The 19930-nt window shown below is 64.3% G+C and overlaps 2 protein-coding genes across 6 annotated transcripts in view; one reads left to right on the top strand and one right to left on the bottom strand.

Annotated features, from left to right (window-relative positions):
• Positions 1–11824, top strand: part of RBFOX3 (RNA binding fox-1 homolog 3) — a 19671-nt gene extending 7847 nt beyond the window's left edge. For 2 of the 5 annotated variants that reach the window (XM_044921494.1, XM_021680812.1), the window contains exons 3-11: positions 1201–1254; positions 2079–2171; positions 3632–3692; positions 6906–6959; positions 7158–7290; positions 7893–7932; positions 8827–8888; positions 10060–10138; positions 11780–11824. In XM_044921494.1, coding sequence (XP_044777429.1) covers positions 1201–1254; positions 2079–2171; positions 3632–3692; positions 6906–6959; positions 7158–7290; positions 7893–7932; positions 8827–8888; positions 10060–10138; positions 11780–11824 — 621 coding nt within the window. Of the gene's footprint in view, positions 1–1200; positions 1255–2078; positions 2172–3631; positions 3693–6905; positions 7011–7127; positions 7291–7751; positions 7933–8819; positions 8889–10059; positions 10139–11779 lie in introns of all 5 variants that reach the window. The other 3 variants (XM_044921492.1, XM_021680810.1, XM_021680813.2) reach the window with 2 other exon arrangements.
• Positions 11825–17875: 6051 nt separating this feature from the next.
• The window catches only part of ENGASE (endo-beta-N-acetylglucosaminidase), a 9436-nt gene continuing 7381 nt past the window's right edge, over positions 17876–19930 (bottom strand). The window contains exons 11-14 of the mRNA XM_021680814.1: positions 19497–19645; positions 18915–19020; positions 18458–18572; positions 17876–18308 (exon numbers count right to left, since the gene is read on the bottom strand). Of these exons, the coding sequence (XP_021536489.1) occupies positions 17889–18308; positions 18458–18572; positions 18915–19020; positions 19497–19645 (790 nt within the window). The 3' untranslated portion in view covers positions 17876–17888. The remainder of the gene's footprint in view (positions 18309–18457; positions 18573–18914; positions 19021–19496; positions 19646–19930) is intronic.

Here is a 19930-nt window from a genome sequence, read left to right as displayed (position 1 = left end):
CACACCAGGGCGTCAGCTCACCTGTCTGCATACTGGGATGTCAGGTCACCCGTCCCCACACCCGGGGTGTCAGGTCACCTGTCCCCACACCGGAGCATCAGCTCACCTGTCTGCACACTGGGATGTCAGCTCACCCCGTCCCCACACCAGGCATCAGCTCACCCCGTCCCCACACCGGGGCGTCAGCTCACCTGTCTGCACACTGGGATGTCAGCTCACCCGTCCCCACACCAGGGCGTCAGCTCACCTGTCTGCATACTGGGATGTTAGCTCACCCCGTCCCCACAATCAGGGCATCAACTCACCCGTCCCCACACCCGGGCGTCAGCTTACCCGTCCCCACACCGGGGCGTCGGCTCACCCGTCCCCACACCCGGGCATCGGCTCACCCGTCCCCACACCCGGGCACCGTCCTCCCTGTTTCAGCCTTCCTCAGAGTTGGGATTGCATTGCTGTCTTGCTCCGTGTCCTGTCACTGCCCCTTTGACAGCTCCCAGGGTTGTGGGATGCAGGGGACACCCATCAGTTACACACACTGGAGGCCTCAGGACAGGCCGCTGGGGACCCGGTTGCGGGGATTTGGTTTCACAGGTCCATGGTCTCCTGTGACAGTGAGAGAGCCGGGGCTGCCCTGGGGGTCCTGGGCCAGTGATGGGGCAGGAAGGGGCGAGGCACAGCATCTGGGCCTGCTGGCCAGCACGTCCCAGATAGGTAGGGGGGGTTGGGGTCAGTGCTGTTCCGCACCCCACACAGCCCAGCCCCACATAGCCCAGGCTGCCGGCAGTATGGGGTCCCTCCACAGCACTTCGTCTCTCCCAGGGGCTCCTGCCCCCCTCCCAACCTTACCGTTTGGGAAGAGCCTTTCCGTAGGCCTTTACCCTTTAGGGTGAATTAGAGGTGACCCTCAGTAACTTGGGGCAGAGTCCAGGCAGGGAGAGGAGAGGGACTCTGGGGGAGGCTGCCCCTTCCCCGGTTCTCAGCCCCCACTTGGCCCTTAGGCAGGGAAAGCCCTCTCCATGAGGACGTGGGGAGGGGTCTCCTGTGCCCAGACCCTGCTACACCAAGAGCCCCTCCTCTTCCCTGTGGGGGGCTGGGCGGGACCGGGCAGCAGGTGAGGGTCTCCTGGGAAGCAGGCCTGCCGCGGCCGGCACTCCTAACCCACCCTCTCCTGTCTCCGCACCCCCCTCTCTGTCTTTGCAGCAATTCGGAAAAATTTTAGACGTGGAGATCATTTTTAACGAGCGGGGCTCCAAGGTGGGTGCCGCCCAGAGGCTGCCACCATTACAGCGCCGGCCGTAGGTCCCGCCAGGCTAACGTGTGAAATGTGCGTTTCCTTCCTGGAGAGCTCCGCGCCCGAGGACCCCTGAGCTACACGGGTGCTTGTATTCCCCGCTCCTCCGCCCTCCCGCCCCGCCCCTGCCGTCTGTGTTGGTGCTGCAGCCGCTCCGCTCCGTTCTCTCCGAGCTGCCGGGACCTCTGTCTGCGCCCGGCCCGGGGCCCCACCCGCCGATCGCTCCTCCGGGGGCGCCCCCCCGCTGGCCTGCCCGAGAGCCGGCCCGAGGCTCGGGGGCGCGGCTGCAGGGTGGGCACGGGAGGGGGCCCGGCAGACCCCAGCCCTGCTCCCTGCTCAGGCAAGGGAAGACCCCCATGCAGGCTCCTGGGGGGAAGGGGGGTGGGGCTGTCCCCAGGAGGTCCGGACCCCCCCGACCCCCCTTGCCCCCCAGGGGGCATCAGGGTGACTGTCCTGGCCCCTGGCCGGCTTAGCATCTCTCTTGGAGCTTTGGCCTGTCCTCTGGGAGGTGCCAGGCGGTCAGCTCAGGCCGGGCTCGGGCCAGGCCAGCAGCTGCCCCCGCCTGGGGCCCTACCCTTCCTGGGCATCCTGCTGGCGGCACCAGGGCAGGCCTCTGGGCTGCCGACCTCTCCTTCAACTCACCTGACTCAGTCCCTCTCTCTCTCTCTCTCTCTCTCTCCCCCCACCCTTCTCCCCCCCCCCACCCTCGCTCTCGCCCACCCCAACTCCTCCTAAGCTTACTTTCCTCTCATCCTCTCTCTCCGTGTCTGTCCTTCTCCGCTCACAGGGTTTTGGGTTTGTAACTTTTGAAACTAGCTCAGATGCTGACCGAGCCCGGGAGAAGCTGAATGGGACGATCGTAGAGGGACGGAAAATTGAGGTGCTCAGATAAGTGTGCTGCGCAGGGCGTGCCCTTGAGAACCGCCACTGTCGCCCAGGTCCCCCTCCCCCACCCCTCAGCCACCCTGCGGAGAGCCGGGCCAGGGTCCCCGCAGCAGGGCGGCAGGGCGGGGAGGGCAGGGCCCAGCCAAGGCCGGAGCCCAGCCCATCTCCTGCCACCCCTCCTGGGCCCACCCAAGGGCCCCCTCCCTCTGCTTTCTGGAGGAGGCCCCCCAACTGTGGGAATCAGCCAGACCCTGGGAGGAGCCCCAAAAATCATGCGTTTGAGGCTTGGCAGCTCCAAGGACCACAGCCAGCTCAGTCTGTCCCCCAGCTGGGAGGTGCTGTTAATCCCCTGGACCCCTCCCACCAGGGAGCGGCAGCCGCCCCCTGTCCTCCTCTCCCCAGCTGCCAGGAAGGGACCTAGCCCTGAGGAGCAGCAGAGAGAGGAGGTCAGGGCCCCCCCTCAACCCCCCTTGCCCCTTTTCGGGTGGGCTGCCCATCCCCCCCACCCCAGTGCTTGGCTCTAGGTGTCTGGGAGCTGGGCTCCTGGGCAAGCAGGGCAGTGAGGGGTGGCCAGAGAGGGGAGGGGGTCAGCAGCAGTACAGAGTCCACAGGAAGAGAAGTGGAAAGGCCTGGGGGGAGGGCTTCCAGAAGCAGAAGGGGTCCTGGAGGCCCTGACCTCGGCCAGTGGTTCATGCCCAGTGGGCACCTGAGGATGCAGCCCGAGGTCCAGGGGTTCACACTGCATGTGGTAGAAGCAGAATGGCCCCGACTCCTTTCTTGGGTTCCACCACCTGCCCTGTTCTCTACTTCCTACCACACAGGCCTTCCCCCCTGCCTTTCTACACCCCAGCCTGGCCCTCCAGGGGGAGGGTCTTAGATGTCTGAGATAGGACCCGCCCGCCCCCTCTCCCATCGGCCTTGCTCCCGAGGGGTCCCATCAGGAACTCTCTGCTGGCCTCGGGAATGGCGTGCTACCCCCATGAGAGGGGTGCCCGTGACTGGGAAGGCCTCAGCAGCCAACAAGGGCACAGAATGTCTTGGGGGCCAGTCTGTCAGTTGGGCTGAGAGCACTTTGTGGAGAGTCCACCAGCTAGCTTCTCCAGTGGCCTGGGGTTGCCAGAGAAAGACTGGGGCTTGGTTTGTGGGAGCAGCACGTGAAGGGCAAGAACCAGCGGGCCGGACATGGTGCCTGAGCCGAGGGCTGGGAGCCGTGGTGGCCAAGGCTCCCTGGAGTTGCAGGGGCAGCACAGTGGAGAGGGGCGGCCTGGGAGGAGGGCAGGCCAGGGTGGGGGGCCAGGCGGGCAGCAGAGGCTGTCCTGGGCCTTCCTCCCAGCCCCCAGCCCCCTCCGTGTGGCCATGCAGGAACAGTACAGAGCAGGACCGGGGTGGCCAGACGCCTGCAAGGAGGCTAACACTCCCCTCACCCTCACCTTCTCCCTCCTTCTCTCCGGGTAGGTCAATAATGCCACAGCCCGAGTCATGACCAACAAGAAGACTGCGAACCCCTACACTAACGGTAAGGCGCCACGGGGAGGCCACGGGGAGGCCACGGGGTGGTCGGCCTGGACACGGGCCCTGGAGGAGCCTCGGCGGCTGGAGGCCCACCGCCCTGGATGCCAAGTGCCCCCTCATGTCCCAGCTCTGCCGGGTCAGCAGGAGGGCTGGGGCCGCCCACCCCACCCACACGGTTGGCAAGACGCCTGGGCCTTCCCAAGCACACAGGGCACCCAGAAACCACGTGGACAGGCTTCGGGCACAGTGGGTGTGGCCACTTCCTGGATTACTACTTAGTTTCTAAGCAGTCAGGGAGCGCCTGGGCTAGAGGTACTCAATATTTAGTGAAAGTGACGATGATTAGGATAGTTCCCCACCCACCTTGGAGACACTGGAAGGTTGAGGCCCCCACGGGAGCCTTGCCATCCATAATGCGCTTCAACTGAGTGGTCTCACATGCACGTGCCGGACCCAAGCAGAAGCCAGTCCTCCTTGAAGACAGAACCCCAGAGGCTGAGTGGAGGGGTGGCCCTCAGCTGCGTGTCTTGACTCCCCCCGGCAACGCGGAGGGGTTTGCGTGTAGCCAGCAACTCCCTGGGGCCTGTTTGAGTTCATCCCCGTACAGGGAATGGCAGCCCTGCTCACGGTCAGGATAAGTCTCCCTGCGGGGGGGGGGCTTGGCTTCTCACCCCCCAGCCTTCCTGTCCTTGTGTGATTGGCCACACAGGGACTCAGGTGACAGGCCAGCAAGGGGCAGGACACTGGGGGGGATCTGCCACGGGACCCACCAGCAGGGCCTCCCCCTGTGCCCTCCTGGAGCAGGACAGGCGTCTGGCTGAGCCACATTTAGGCTGGATTATTATGCCTCCCATCCTGCTTTCCTGAGGACTATAAAAGCTCAAAGTTTTCCTAAAAATCTGAGGGTGCCTGACTTTGCCAGTGTCCTGAACTCCCGTTGAGTGCTTGGCACTGGAAGGCAAAGTGGTAGACAGACGTGTTTAGAGAGTCAGGACGATCATCAGGAGCCAGATGCCCACTTCACCCAAGAGCCACACCCCCTACTGTCTGGCCAGGCCTGAGAACGCCAGGAAGCATGGAATTCAGAACGGAGTCCACGCCTGAACCACTGCATTCCTGGCCCAGGATGGGCACGGAACCAGCACTGCTTGCACAAGGATCAGCCGGGGGCTCACAGCAACAGTCTCACTGAAGCGTCCTCACTGGCCTGAGAAAGAAGGACAAGGGCCACAGTGGGCTGGCCCCAGGTTCTCTATGGGCTGACAGTGAAGTGCAGCATGTGGGCTGTGGTGGCCTGGGAGTGTGGCTTGAAGCCTCTAGAACACTCCAGAGCACTCAGAAGTTCATTGGTTGCGGGGGGAAGAGGAACAGAAGTGTCCACCGTCAAGCTCACCAGGTTTGACCAGGTGTTAAGACTATTTACAGAAGAAACAAAGGAGACTCCCAGGAGGGTCTCCAGCTGCCTCTGTCATCTGGGGTCCCACACAGTGAAATGGGACTGGCAGCAACGGGTAGAGGCCAGGAAGCCAGAGTGACAGATAAAGACTCCCAGGATTCCAGAATCGGCAGGTGGATGTGCCAGGACCATCTCAAGAGAAGTCCCACCTCGAAGAATGGACTCAGAAAAGCCACTGGGTTGGGGCCCAGGGGAGGGGGGCTCGGGTCATTGCTCTAGGACACTGCTCCGTCATGGGTTTTTACTAAGAAAACTATGTTCTTGGGACTGGAGTTCTTTTTAGGAGATGAAACATTTCTTCCCTCCTGATCTGGGATTCAGAGAAGGTTCCAGAGTCTCAGCATTAACGTTCAGACAGAGCCACGCTGGTCAGGTGATGGTGGAAGGGGAGGGAAGGTGACCACAGTCTCATGGAAAGTGGAGAATGGGCCCCTAGGAAGAACACGGTTGCCGACGGTCTGTCCTGAATGCCTTCCGGCCACCCACCCAGCAGTGGGGATGTTAGAATCTGGGAATGAGGCTCACAGAGCTGACGCTAATGGCCTGCTCTGGCCCTTGGCCATGCTCTCCAGAGGTGTCTCGCTAGCTGGCCAGTGGGCTCAGTCCCTTTTGTCCCTCCTCACAAAGTCAAAAGGGGTATGGAGCTGGGCCTTCAGGGCATCCTGCAAACATAAGACCAGGTACGCTGAGGGGGCCAGGGGGCTGGGCTCAGTCAAATATACCATTCTGAGCCCATTCTATCTGAGCTAGCGCCTGGGGTCAGAGCCCCCTCAAAGCCAGCTGGTGTCCATCCCCAGGGGCCTCAGATGGAAGCAGGCTTCACTCCTGCACCTGGGTCCCTGGTGGGAGAGGAAGACTGGCCCAGAAGCCGAGGGCCCTGAGCCAGCGGCCTGAGCCGGCCCGCCTGCAAAGAGGGAGAGGCGGCGGGTGCCGACAGCTGGGGGCCAGGGAATGGCCAGCAATGTGGGTTTGGTTTGGATCTGGCTCTGCCACTTGCCCGCTCTGGGCTGTGAGGCTGCTGCACCTCCCTGACCTCCACTTGCTCATCTGGAAAACGGGAGGGTGTGACACCCACCTCATTGGCTGGCTTTAGAACACCGTGGCACATGGTGAGATGCTCAGGAAATGTTGTCATTATTACCTCGAATCCCAAGGCCCTTTCCTCCCCAGCAAGCTGTTCCACTGGCTGCTCTGAGGATGGCCAGGGCAGAACTGGGCAGTGGGGAAAGAGCTCCACGCCAGGACCGACTGTGGGGCAGGAGGTGGGAGGAGTCTGCGGCAGAAGCCCCGCCCCTCACGGCAGCCTCCCACCCTGCTGGAAGGCAGCCAGGCCCCCACCGGGGACAGCTTTCCGATGCCTGGGCTCTGTCATGTGCTGAAGCAGGGGCGCCCCCAGACTCCTCATCCCGGCTGTGGGCCTGCAGATGTCCCTTCCTAATTCTGGCGGAGACTGCAGACTCCAAGCTGCTGGGCTGGGGCCCCGGCTAGGCTGGGGAGGGCCGCCTTTTGAAATGAATCACAAGGACAGCCAGGCAGATGGGTCAGGAGTGACTTGGTCCCTGGCATTTAGGGAGCAGAAGGTCAGACCCGGTGAGGCTGCAGCATCCGAGGGGCCGGGGTCTCTGCTCACCCTGCCTGCAAAGGGAGGCGGTCCGGCCAGCCATCTACAGAGGCCCCGCCTTACATGGGAGGCCCCAGGATAGTGTGAGGTGGGGAGAGAATGGGGAAGACGGTGATTGGGGTTTTTTGCTTCTCTTCTAGGCTGGAAGCTAAATCCCGTGGTAGGCGCAGTCTACGGGCCTGAATTCTATGCAGGTACAGGCTGGAGCCCTCATTCTGGGTGTGAAGGGCCGGGGGCGTGGCCAGAGGGCGTGGCCAGGAGGGAGGCGTGGTCGTGCAGGTGTGGTTGGGCGGGGCCGGGTGTGGTTGCGCCCCGGCCGGGCCCTTGGGCCTGCCCTCACCCTCTCTGGGCCTTCCCTCTCACCGCCTCTTCTCTGGCCCCCTTTCCTGCAGTGACGGGGTTCCCCTACCCCACTACGGGCACAGCCGTTGCCTATAGGGGCGCGCACCTACGGGGTCGGGGCCGGGCCGTGTATAATACGTTTCGGGCTGCGCCGCCCCCGCCCCCCATCCCAACTTACGGAGCGTGAGTACCTGGGGAGGCACGGGGAGGGAGGCATGGAGAAAGGCCCAGGGGGTGTGGGGAGGGAGGCCTCGGGCAGCCAGAAGGGCTAGGCAGCCTTTCCAGAACTGTGGGGGGCTGTGGGAACCCCCAGACCTTCCCACTGCAGTTGCCCCCATATCGTACCCCAGCCCCACCCTGCCATGGGCACCAAGGGTCACTGGCATTTGGGGGACATTTAGAGCCCCAGCACCTTGCTGGATGATTTAATGGGATTGTGGTTGGCCCTTAAGCTGGGTGAGGGCCTGCTCTAAGCCCTCCCTGGTCCATTACCCTGGGCCCAGTGCCCTCCGCCCCTATGGGGGGGGACAGCTGCCTGGGCTGGGGTGGGGGGAGGGTAAGCACCATGGGCCGAGGGGCCCCTGGCTTTGTGGGAGAAAGGAGCTGACCAGCAAGGGTGTTACTCTATTGTTATACCAAAACAGGGCGCTGGAGCAAACGCTTGTTAAAATGCCAGTCCCATGGGCAGGGCTGGCACCCTGCCCCCTCCCTCCTCAGCAGACACCGGAGCCGGCCTACCCCACCTCTTCAGCGTTCCCACCACTCTCTTGTCCGTTTGCTTCCAGGGTCGTGTATCAGGATGGCTTTTATGGTGCTGAGATTTATGTAAGTGCAGCCCCCTGGCGGGGGGGTGGGTGTGGTCCAGGCCTTCAGCTGATTTCCAGGGCCTTCCGCTCCCGGCCCCCCTCCCTCACCCATCCCTCCCTATCCTTGGGACCTGGGAGGGTGAACGTGCGCAGGACACTGGGTCCTTGGGGACCTTGGCATAGCTGAGCCTGGGCTGTCTGTGCCCACGTCTTCTCCAGTCCACAGGACGCTGGGTGATGGGGGCAGGAGGGGCGACTCTCCTCTATCCCTAACACATTGGGGTCACTGAGTGAGCCCCCATGGGCACCCATGTCTAGTACAGAGACCCGGAGAGAGACCAGGAGGCAGGGGCTCCAGAGTGGACCCCATGGTGAGGTCCTGTGGCGTCTCTCTCCCTTCACGGGGCTGCCCCTACTGCTTCCTCTCGCCCGGAGCCCCAGCTGACGACCCCACCTCACACACATACCCAGCCCAACATGAGACCTTGCTTCTGTCCTGGGCAGTTGCCCATAATTCAACAGTCCCTTTGTGCCAGGGCCAAGACATGATCTGAGTTTGCCCTTGACCCTTCCCAGTATCCGGGATGGCCCCCAGAGTCACCCATGGGTTCTTGGCACCCACTGGCATCAAAGTCAGGGGCTCATGGGCTGGTGCCAGGTCTGTGGGCACTGATCATGTGCCAAAGCCAGGAGCACAGTCAGACGTATCATCGGTGCCCACGGATGGGTGTTGAAGGTGTGCTCCCTGCCCCCGCCTCGAGCCATGCCACTGACCGTCTGCGGTCCTTAGACCTCAAGCTAGGTGCCCCCAGGCCTGCACCAGCCAGTGCTCACCCGGCCACGGTGAAGGTTGAAAGGCTGTGTTGGCCCTACTAAGCCTCTGTGCTGTCTCTCCCTCTCCCTTCCCCTGCAGGGGGGCTACGCAGCCTACAGATACGCTCAGCCTGCGGCAGCCGCAGCAGCCTACAGCGACAGGTATGGGACAGGGTCGGGGTGAAGAGGGCCAGTGGGACAACAGGGCCCCTGGAGGGGTGGGCTCAGATAGACGGGAAGACGTACCCGCGGCTCAGGCCTGGGGGAGCCTCCTCCTGGTGGCGCAGGGTCTGGACAGAGAGCGCTGAGCCAGCGAGCCCCCGATTTCTTTAGTCACTTGCTGCTGGCATGGCTGGGGAGGCCGTGCCACCCCCCACCGTTCAGTTCTCCTCTGATTCCCAGCCCTGGAGGCCTGAGCCCTCCCTGAGCGCTGGAGGCCCCGGGTGAGCAGGGGAGTTCGGAGGCTCTGCTTCTGCCCCCGGGCGCCCCTCGGACCCCGCTCAGGGCTGCCGGGTCTGAGACCCTTTCACGCTGAGGAGAGGCTGTGAGTGCACCCTCCTGGTGGGGGGGGTGTGAGGACACCAGGTGGGCAGTGTGGCCGTTGGAGAGCAGCCAGCCTCCTGCCCAGCTTCGAGCACACGCAGAGGATGGCGGGAGGCTCTGGGCAGTGAGGGCAGGTCCCCGGGGCTCCCCGCAGGAGTGGCCTGGCCTGGCACATGGGCACAGAGCCCCTGCTTAGGGATGTGTGGGAGTCCCCGCGCCTGGCACTGATGGGCTCGGGTTCCCTCCTGCCCAGCGGCACCCTCAGACCCCTGCCATCGCATGTGTTGGGGGGGAGTGGGGGTTTGTGGGGTGCACAGCAGGCCCAGCCCTGTGCTACAAGAAGCAGGCATTCCACACACACAATAAGTGGAGAGGACACAGTGCCGCTTCCTTCATGGTGGCCTCCCCGCCTGCCCCCACGGCCTCCCGTCCTGCTCTGAGCCTTTCCGCAGCACTCCGCCCTTGTTCTTCCGGGGGGTCGAGGTTTTCTTCCCTCCAGAGCAGCTCTGTGGGCACTCCTTTTTCCTTCCGTGTGGCCCCTTGTCAGGGTGAGCGGACACTGGGAGACTTGAGAGGGTGGCCAGCTGTGTCCCGGACACTTCCTTCTAAATGGGCAGGAAAGACGGGGAGGAGGCTGGGCGGGGGTGTGGGGAGTGGCTGGCAGGTGGGACCACCCTGGAGGACGCTCACCAACTGTCTGGGAGGAGGCGGGAGACCTGTTGCGGCCCCTCACCTGCCCCCATTGCCCCCCCCACGCCTCCCTCCCTCCCTCCCTGTGCTGTCTCCCCAGTTACGGCAGAGTCTATGCAGCCGCTGACCCCTACCACCACACCATCGGCCCCGCGGCGACCTACAGCATCGGAACCATGGTAAGGAGGCAGGGCGGCCTGGCCCTGGGCACCAGCTGTGACGAGGAGGGCCTGGCGCCACAGCCAGGATGGGGTGGGAGGGAGGAGAGTGACCTGGACCCCTGACCAGTGCCCGGAGGGACCAAGGCCTAGATGGAAGCTTGGGGGAGGACTTGCCCCTCGGTGCCCTCGGGGACTTTGAGGGAGGCAGGTCCGCCCGGACGGGCAGCTGCCCAGTAAGGACGTCTGGCCCTCTGGGGAGCAGCCTGGGACGCCCGCTTTGCCCAGTTTTCTGAGGCCCCAGAGGCCAGCAGGGCCTCCGCGCCACTCGTGGGGCTGTGTCCGCCGCATCCCTTCTGTGTCCTGTCGCCCCTTTCCTCACATCAGGGAGTAGGATGAGGGCTGCCCGCAGCTTCCCTCCCCCCAGGCCCCTCCGCAGCACCGTGGCCCGCTCTCGCCAGCCCCCGCGTACTCCTGGGGGGGCCGCGGCAGCCGGAGGTGTGCGGGCCGGTGTGTCTGTGTGTGTGTGTGTGTGTGTATGTGGATGGTCAGCTGTGGACACAGGCAGCCCAGCTTACTCTCTACCCCGAGACCTGCTTCCAGGGGACACCTGTCTCCTGTGCCCACCCACCCCCAGCCCCAGGGGCTGTTCATGTCAGTTTTTAGCTCGCTTGGCGTCCAGCATCAAAGATGAACACATTTTCCCTGGGGGGTGAGGGGCAAGGAGGGAGGAGGCCCAGAGTCAATAGGGACTCATTGTTCCTTCTCACTTGGTTTTGATTACTTCCTCCCGATTTTTGTTTTGACTTTTTTGATTTTTAACAAGTTTCCGGCATCCCCAGCAGGCTGCAGTCACCCAGATGGGGGCCCCAAAAGTGCAGTTTGTGGGCCCCTTGGCTCCAGGGTCAGCTCGGCCCTCTGAGCAGCTGCTGGCTAGAAGCTTTCATTAATTCACAGAGGGGCCCCTCTTATGTTCTCATTTTTATTTGTAAGATTTTCTTTTTTATTTTTTTCCAAGTTTTTTCTGCGGCACTTGCCATCTTTTCTTTTTCTGTTGAAATTGGTTGGTGGGGAGGAGGTTCCTCCGGAGACCTCCCTGATCCAGGGCAGCCCAGGGACATGGGAGCAACAGTGCCAGAGACCTTTCCTCCTCAGCAGGACGGAGGGCCCAGGCAAGGACCTGGGTAAAGAGCAGGGACCCCAGGGGCCCCCTAAAGCTCCGAGGGGCTGGGGTAACCCTGGCAGGAGGTCCCTCCACCCTCCTGGGTCCTGCCCCCCCTCCGTCCCCTGGCAGGCAGCCCCGCTGGGGCCCTGAGACCTCCCCAGCCCCCATTAAGGAGAAAGGGGCCGGGGAAGGGTCAGGCCTGAGCCAAGAGAGTTGCCAAGAGACATCTCCAACCTTATTGTCCAGGAGCGCTGTGGCCCATGACCCCAGCAGCCCCCTGGCCCCCATCGTCCCCCACCACAGAAGGACTAGGCCCAGGGCCCCCTGCTGCCATGAGAACCGGCATCCGCTCTCCCCAAGGCAAACCTTAATAAGGGGGGCAAAAAACGGGATTTAGCGACTTCTTTTTGTTTTTCCTTATTTTTTTTTTCTTTTTGCTTTTTCCCCCCTACCGAAAGGCGGTACTGATTGGCTGTTTGTCATCTTTGATGTTGCAGGCTAGCCTCTGCCGAGGAGGGTACAGCCGCTTCACCCCCTACTAGCAAGAGGGCCCAGCCCCTAGCAGCATTCACACTGACTGCCCAGCACACACCAAACCCAGCAGGCCAAAGCCAGGCACAGCCACCAGGAGGACAGTGCGCCCCCCCCAGTCAGCGGCACGCGACGCCAAAGCCCATAGGGTTCACCTCCAGCCAGCTGGTCTCCCTGCCCCTCCCGATGGCGTGTGTGTCTTTGACCCTGGTTACCCCTGTATGTCTGAAACCTTGCTTCCTATTTTGACTTTGTTGACGTTGTGCCCCCAAGCCATTTCAGGTACGGTATGCACACAGCGGGAGGGGCTAGCCTGGGCACAAGACCCCTCCCCGAGAACTAGCAATAGAGCCCGCCAGGGCGACCCCCTCTTCCCATCCCCTGGGGCTCAGGGAGTGAGGAGGAGCCCCGGTCCACGGGACGCGGGGTTTCCGGCCGAGACGATGCCCCCTCCCCGCCTTCCCCCAGCTGATCGCCCGGTGTAGCCGTAGCCGCATCTGCCCTCCTCACCCCCAAACAGCTGAAACTAACATTCCTGGTTCACGTTTCTTGAGGCCGCTTCCCGCTGAAGCAGTAACAAGCACGGTGCAGGCGGAAACGGCCACGGCCATACGGGCCTCGGGGCTCCTTCCGTAGCCTCTGTTGTAAGCAATGAAAGCGTAGGAAGAAATGCCCCCGCGCACCCCCACCGAAGCCGAGGGCCCCCGGCCTGCCGTGCTCCTTCCAGCAGCGGGCTCTCCCCTCCAGCCAGGCTCCGAGGATGGCACCTCGGCACCGCCTGAGATGGGGTCCCGGCCAACCTGGGCACCCTGCCCCTTCCCCAGGCTTGGAAACGTCCTTTTATCAGGGTACATTTCAGAAGGGGTGAGCAGGGGAGGCACAGGGGGAGGCCCATCGCCGGCCTTCTTGGCGAGACAGCACTCGATGCCAGCCTCCCGTCCGGAGAGGCTTGGTGCTTAGGTCTGCGGCCGAGTGGCCGCACGGTGCCCAGGGCTGCGCTGGGCCCTTGGGGGGGGGGGGGGGACATGCTGGCCGGGGTCCCGTAGGGAATGCTGAGACAGCCCAGGTAGCCTCATGGGGTAGGCTGCCCGGTCAGGACGGCGCCCTGCCCCCTCCGTTGCAGGAGGAGGTGTCTCGGGTCGGGGAAGCCCAGGTCCCCTAGTGTGCCAGAGCTGGGCTGTGGGTGCCAGCTAGAGGGTGTGGGTCCCCCACCAGCCAGGGCACACCGGCTCTCAGCTGCTGGACCGGGCGGATCACGGCCTGGGTGCCGGCCCCTCACTTCCCACCTCCGGGAGCACCGCCTCCTTGCTGCCTGGCTCAAGGCCCCTCGTGGCCCGTGCCGTGCCGTCCATCCACCATGCCCCCCGTCTTCGTCCGCCCAGAGCCAGCCAGGCCCCTGCCCCGCTCAGCTCTAGCAGAGCCCACAGGCTGCGCCCCCCAGCCCACTTCCTGTGGTTTCTGCTCCTGCTGCCCCTTCTTCGCCCCTCCCCTGCCACCGGCCCCCACCCTCTGCCCCGGAGGAGGAGGCCGGCTTTCGGTTCAGCTCATGCAGGACCACCGGTTCCCGGAAGCTGGGCCTGGGGGACAGGCCGGGTGGGGGGCTAGGACTTCAGGGCGGCCCGGGGCCCCGGCACCCTCCCTCCTCACCCGGCGCCCCGTCCATCCTCACAACACGCCTGCCGTTGCTTCGGTGAAACTGCAAGTCCTGCCTTTCTGTTTCTGTTGTAGTGAAAGCTTCCACCGTTTCCTTCTTGGACCATGAAGGGCAAAAACAAAAAACAAAAAAACAAAAAAAAAATCACAAAACAAAAAACAAAACAAAAAAAGATGTTAAGATCCAAGCAACAACAAAAAACAAAACAACCAAACCAAGAAGCATCCAGCACGTCCAGGTCGCGCGCGGTGCCGCACTCCACTGCGAGGGAGCACGTCCACAGGGCGCCGAGCCCAGGAGAGCCCAGGGCCCTCGCCCCTCCCCGGCCACCGTGCTGGCCGAAGTGCCCCTCCCGAGGCCGGCGGGGAGCGCAGGAGGGGAAGGGGCCTCTTCTCTACCAAGTCTTCCTTTCCGGCCCCCCACTCCCGGGGCGCGTGGGGCCCAGCGGAGGAACAGGCCGCAGGCCTGAGTGGGGAGAACAGCCAGCAGGACTTGACCTTTGCTGCCAACTGTGCCAGTGGAGGGGACAGCTGGGCTGGGGTGGGCGTGGGGGGGGCAGCTGTTCATTCCCGGGGTCTCTGGCTTCGGCCCGTGCCCGTCACCCTCGTGTCTGGCTGTCTGGGCCCCAGCTCTCCCTCGTGCCATGCCGCCAACACCATGTTCTGCAAGCCTGGGGAGGGAGTTTGCAAGCCTCGAGTCCGTCCGACCCGCAGCCCTGGGGTCTGACCCCAACATCAAGGGCTGACGCAGTTCCAGAACTGTGGGGCGCCCAGGCCCCCCTCGCTCCACGTGAGGGGGCTCCTGGGCAGCCTGGCCAGGATCACACCACGAACCTAAGAGCTAGCATCGGGAGGGTGGAGGCCTTGGGGCTGAGGATGCGCTCTGGTCCCGACCAGCCTGTTTCCTGTTCCCTGGCTGGAGGCAGGCCCGGGCCTGGTCAGTGGGAGGGAAGGCCGACCTCCTGCCACCTGCGGGGCCGGGCCCTCCCCATCCCTGTCCTGCAGAGGGCCGGGCAGGCCAGCGGCTGGCTGCACGGCGAGGTCAGGAGTCACGGTGCCACGGGGCTGGACGGCCAGGCCCGAGCAGGGAGAGCGAGCGGGGGGAAAGGCCTGGAGCGGTGCCCAGGACCCGAGTCAGGTCCCGCTGGGGTGGTGGGAGAGCAGAGGTAGGCAGCAGGGAGGAGCCCCCCGCCAGGCAGGGATCGCTGGAGTAGGGCAAGCAGCAAAAAATAAGACCTAGGCTCCCAACACGGCTCCACTGTCTCATGAAATTTAAAAAGTAAAAAAAAAAATACACCTCACTTTATATATTCAGCATCAGCTCCTGAAGCTCCTGAAATGAGCCCCTTTTCTATTCCTGTTGTACAGCGCCCCGCCCGCCCGGCCCCTCCTGTCCAGAGCCCCCTGCTGCTCCGGACCCTTTTCTTGCGGCAGCTCCGCCCCCGGCCCCGCCCTCCCAGCCCCCCCAGGACTGCAGCCAAGCCCCAGGCTTCCTTTCTTACCATTCTGTATGCTTCCAAGGTGTGACCATTCAAATCAACAGTATTATTATTAAGATTATTAATAAAGATTTCTTTCTTCAAACCAGGACAACTCTTTTTGATTTGGCAGCCCCCGGGGCCCTGAGGGTGGAGGGCGGGGTGCAGCACCGGGCACCTGCCAGGGCGGGCCCAGGACCCGCAGCCTGTCCCAGGATCCAGCCGGCCTTCTGCGGGGTGCCCAGCGGGAAGTCCGAAGACCCTTCTGGGCAAGAGAAGCCAGAGCCCCAGTCCTGCAGACTCCTTTCCCCAGCCCGACCCAGAACAAGCCGCCTCGCCCTGCCCCGCGCGGCGCTAAGGCTTGTGGAGTTCACCAGCGGCTTCCAGGGTGGACAGCCGCCCTGGCCCCTTCCCAGCTGAGCGGCGGCTACTGCACACATATGCCCGCCGGGCCTCACGTCGTCGCACCGCCCAGCAGCTGTGGCCTGCCGCGTGCAGGCAGGAGAGGGGACAGGGCTGGGGATGTCCCAGAGAGGGCCCCCAGATCCCAGCCACACCCGGGCACTGCCCCTGTGATGTGGGTCGGGCAGAGCCCTGGCTCCTTGCGGGAGTGAGGGGGCTGCTTCAAAGTAAGCCCACGGGCGCGGCGCGGGTCCCCATCCCTGCAAAGCTGCGGCGGCCGCCCCCCTCACCAGCCCCTCAGGGGAGGGAATGGAACCGGGAAGGAAAGCCGAAGTCAAGCCAAGAGCTTCAAAGCCCTGGGCTTCGGGGGGCTGGGCCGGGCCCACGTTCACAGCGCGTCCACAACGCCGCCCATCAACTCAAGCTCTTCATGTTTCACGTCGGATCATTTATTTCAGAGCGATTACACCCACCAGAGGTGTGCAGGCTTAAATGCCAACATACTCATCTTCCTGCCCATGAGCCTCTACTCTCCGTGGGACGGGGACGGTGCTCTCGGGGAGCTGGGGGTGGGTGGCCCCGCCGCACACCACGCTCTGCTAACCCCTCACCTCTCATCGCCTGCTCACCAGACTGTAAGAAAATAATTGCCACTTATAAATTTTTCCCTCTTCTGCATAAACTGGGGGCACAGACACTTAAAGCCAACAGGCTTCGAGAATGGAGCAGCCCACTTCCGGGCACCCTGCCCCGCCCGACTCCCGCCTCTGGGGACACAGGGAGCAAGGCCAGATCCCCTGGTACAAAACAGGAGGCTCAAAGCAAACCAACGGTCCAAACCGAGAACACAATGAGGGAGCAGCTCCAAGCGGCAGCGACTCAGGTGCCCCCCCAACCCAGTCTACTGAGCCGTCCAGGTTCACGGGGACAGTCAGGGGTGCCGGGTGACCTGCGCTTCCCAGCTAGGCAGCAGAGGCATCCTCCTGTCCTGCTTGAGCGATCTCCCCCTCTGCTGGGCAAACGCATTCCCCACTGCGGAGCGAGCTGGCTAGGCCACGTGCGGGACACGGAGGGTAAAATGTCCCTCTGTCCCCCTGTGAAAGAGCCACTCGGGCCAGGGGGATGGAGATGGAGGCAGCCCTGGAGGGACACGCCCCTGGCTGTCCTGCCGGCCAGGTTTTCCCAGGCCACCTGACCGCACTCTGATTCCCAAATTCTGGACAGCCAGCCAGAGGCAGTTTGGCTGCACTGCCCCTTGGTGGCCTCTCCCCTCCCTACCGCGTACAACCAAGTCCGCGGCCGGGGCTTGCACCCGAGGCCGTAGGTGGGACCCCCAGCTGGGAGTGTCTTGGCCCTTGGCACCACTCCACACCACATAGCACAGGTGGAGGGCAGAGAAATGGGCAAGTGGCCCCATCGATGGCCCTACGAGACCCGGGGTAAGAGGCCCCCAGAACGAGGGACACGGCTCAGGCCCAGGAGAGGAGCTGGGCAACGCGGCAGATAGCCAAGGCTGCGGAGTGCAGAGAGCCCACCCCCAGGAGGCCAGCACGGTGGCCCAGGGGTCAACAGGGGAGCTGTGTGGCAGGAGGAGCCGTCTCCGGCTCACTCACCCCCTCCCCTCCTCCCTGCGCAGAGCCTCTGGCCAGCCTCAGCACAGGCAGAGGGAAGGAAGGTGCTAGACGACAGAGGGAGGCAAGAGAGGAAGGGGGCCCAACGGAGAGGGTCCTCAAAGCACCTCTGCTAGCACTCGGGCCTTAGCCCCCCGCCCTGGAGAGGCTGAGGCGGGAGGACGTGAAGGAACGACAGCCAGAGCTCCCGCGGCAAGGCTGGGCCCGGCTGCACCGGGGGCCTCCCAGGGCCCTGGCCGGCCTCCCGCTCCTGGAGCCTGGGCAGCCTTGCTCAGCAGGCAGCAGCTCACAGTCTGGCTCCACACAGCTTCGCCAGTACCGACAGCCCGGAAGAGACCCAGCAGGGCACGGGCCGACGGGAAGGCTCCACAAACGGCCGCACTCACAGGACAGGAGACGGAACAGCCAGCCACGACACGGGAAGGGCTGGGCTAGGGCGGCCCACCTGGCCCGGGGCGAGGCGCACCCTGGCCCCGGCCTGGCCCTAGGCTCCCAGCCCCCAGGGCACCCTGTCCCAGCACCCTGCAGCCCCCCGCCACCCTCAGCCCGGGAATCGCCCCCAGGGCCTGCTCGGAGGCTTCCTGTCCCCTTTAAGCCTGTTGAGCATCAGCGTCTCTCGGCCTATTAGGGAACACCCTTCGTGCAGTTTATGGGACTAGCTTTCCCAAATGCTGTCACTCGTACCTGGGAATCTACAGTCTGGACAGGGATTAGGCAGAACAGAGTTCATTAACCTCAGGAAATTATCAGCCCAGCAAAGGGACTTCTTGGTTTTCCTGTTACCGGCCTCCACCACACAACAGCCACAGCCCGTGGGCTCCTGGCGCCCGTGGGCTTCGGCACACGCGAGCGGCCCCTGCGCAGAAGCAGCCTGAGCCTCGAGGGGGGAGATGCCGTGCTTTAATGTTGGCTCACGTGCGGGGCGTGGAGTAGAGCAGGGCCGCCCTGCCCCACTCGGCCTGCGGCACCAGAAACCCCTCCTTGGGGACGGGCTCCACCAGGAACTCCACACGCCCATCCCCGCTGGGCCCCGCGGCCGCCACCAGCAGGTCCGCTATCCGATACTGGTTGACAAAGGCCAGGCCCAGGAGCGCGGGCTTCTCTGGCCCCGGCGGCCCCCCGCCAGGAGAGCCACCGCCAGTCCCTGTGCGGCAGCGGATCCGGAAGCATCGGACGGGAGAGAGGACGTAGGACCAGTGCAGAGTGCAGCTGAGTCGCAGCGGGGCAGGGGGGCCCTCCTCCTCGGACGTGGCCCGCTGCCAGCGCACACGGGACACAGTGACGGCCTGCACCCGGGGCAGAGGGGCGAGCAGGCTATTGGCGTCCACCACCTGGCCGAAGAGAGAAGGCTCGCCATGGTCCCAGAGCCCAAGGGAGGCCCAGGGTGCCTGCCCCCGCCCGGCCCCGCTCCCCAGCCACCCCCACCCCACTGGCCCTCTGAGCGGAGGGAACATTCTGCCTCCCGTGCCCGGACGCTCACCTGGAGCTCCCCGAGACGGCAGACAAAGCTCGCCTCCTCCAGGCTGCCAGGGGGCCGGGCGAAGCTAACGAAGAGGTCTTGCAGGAGGCAGCCCCGCAGGCTCACCTCGTAGCATCTGGGGGAGGCAACGGGGGCCGGTCACAGGAGCCCACCTCCGCTCGGCACCTTCGAGGCTGGCTGCTCAGAGGCCCTGAGCCGTGGCGGGAAAGGAGGTCCACCCCAAAGTGGACCCTGTGGCCGGTGGGAAACCCCAGACCTAAGGCACGGCCATGACCGCTCCCAGCGGCCTCCTGGGTTTGTGTCCCCGGGGCTGCCTGAATCCTGGGGGGTCGGCCAGGGCCCCTCCAATCCCTCCAGTTCTGGGGCTTCTCACCCAAGACCCCTTCACTCAAGCCCCCCGTCCCCCCCCACGTGGCCATCCCCTGCTGGAGACCCCACAGGAAGTAAAGGCACTCACCGCTGGACCCAGCCCCCCTGGAGCTGCTGGCCGCAGTGGCCCACCCATCTGGCCAGCTTGGTGGGGGGCACCCGGAGGGGTCGGGGACTGTGCCTGGCGCTTGTTCCTGCGGGGGGAGGAGACTCGGGACTTGAGAACGCAGAGAGCCCAAAGGAAACCACACAGGGAGGTGTCCACTGAACGGGGGGGAGGGAACCCCAAAGGCCATTAGACTCCCTGCTGAGCCAGGCACTCATGGCCTGGCCAAACAGGCTGAGGCCTTGCCAGGAGCCCCCCAGGCCCCCACAGATGTCCCCCCTCTCAATGCCGCGGCTGGCAGGCGGCATTTCCCCAAGTCTCTGCGGCACGGGGACCAGGTCCCGCACAGCACACCGTGCTGCCCGGTGGGGGCTGCGGGCCCGAGGCTTCAGCTGGCGGGTGGGTCTCCCTGTGCGGGCCTGGCCCACAGCAGCACGGACGACAGCACCTGTCCTCTGCGCCCCCCAGCTCCCCCACAGCCGCTGCACTTTCTAGACTCCTCTTCCCTGAGGCGTCCCCTGAAGCAGAGGGCGCCTGCAGGAGGCTGGAGCCCTACGCCCTCACCATTCAGTGTCCGGATACCACCAACGTGGCAGCTGCCCGGGTCCCCTGTGGTGAGCTCCAACGCCACCTCGACACCTGAAGGCCCTTCTAGCTTATACACCAAGGACAGGAAAATTTTGGGAGGCACAGGGACCTGCAGAGAGAATAACCTGCCGGAGGAGGACGTGGGATGAGCGGCCACACAGGAGCTGCTGAGAAGCCCCCGCGGGCTCCGGGTCACACCCGCCAAGCTCGCCCGCCAGGAACAGGGTGTCCAGCAGCATGGGGCGGGGGGGGGCGGGGCGCACTCTGGTCCCGCCTGCGACCCTCCCATGACTGAAAATCTCGGTCGGGAAATTCTACAGGTCTCCACTTATACACTTATAAGAGGTATCAGAAGTCGTCGGACCACCAAAACAGCAGTGTCGTGGCTGGGGGGGGGGGGGGGGGGGGGG

The sequence above is a fragment of the Neomonachus schauinslandi genome, chromosome 15 (assembly GCF_002201575.2).
Source record: "Neomonachus schauinslandi chromosome 15, ASM220157v2, whole genome shotgun sequence".
Lineage (NCBI taxonomy): Eukaryota > Metazoa > Chordata > Mammalia > Carnivora > Phocidae > Neomonachus > Neomonachus schauinslandi.
This window is presented reverse-complemented; position numbering and strand designations above follow the sequence as displayed.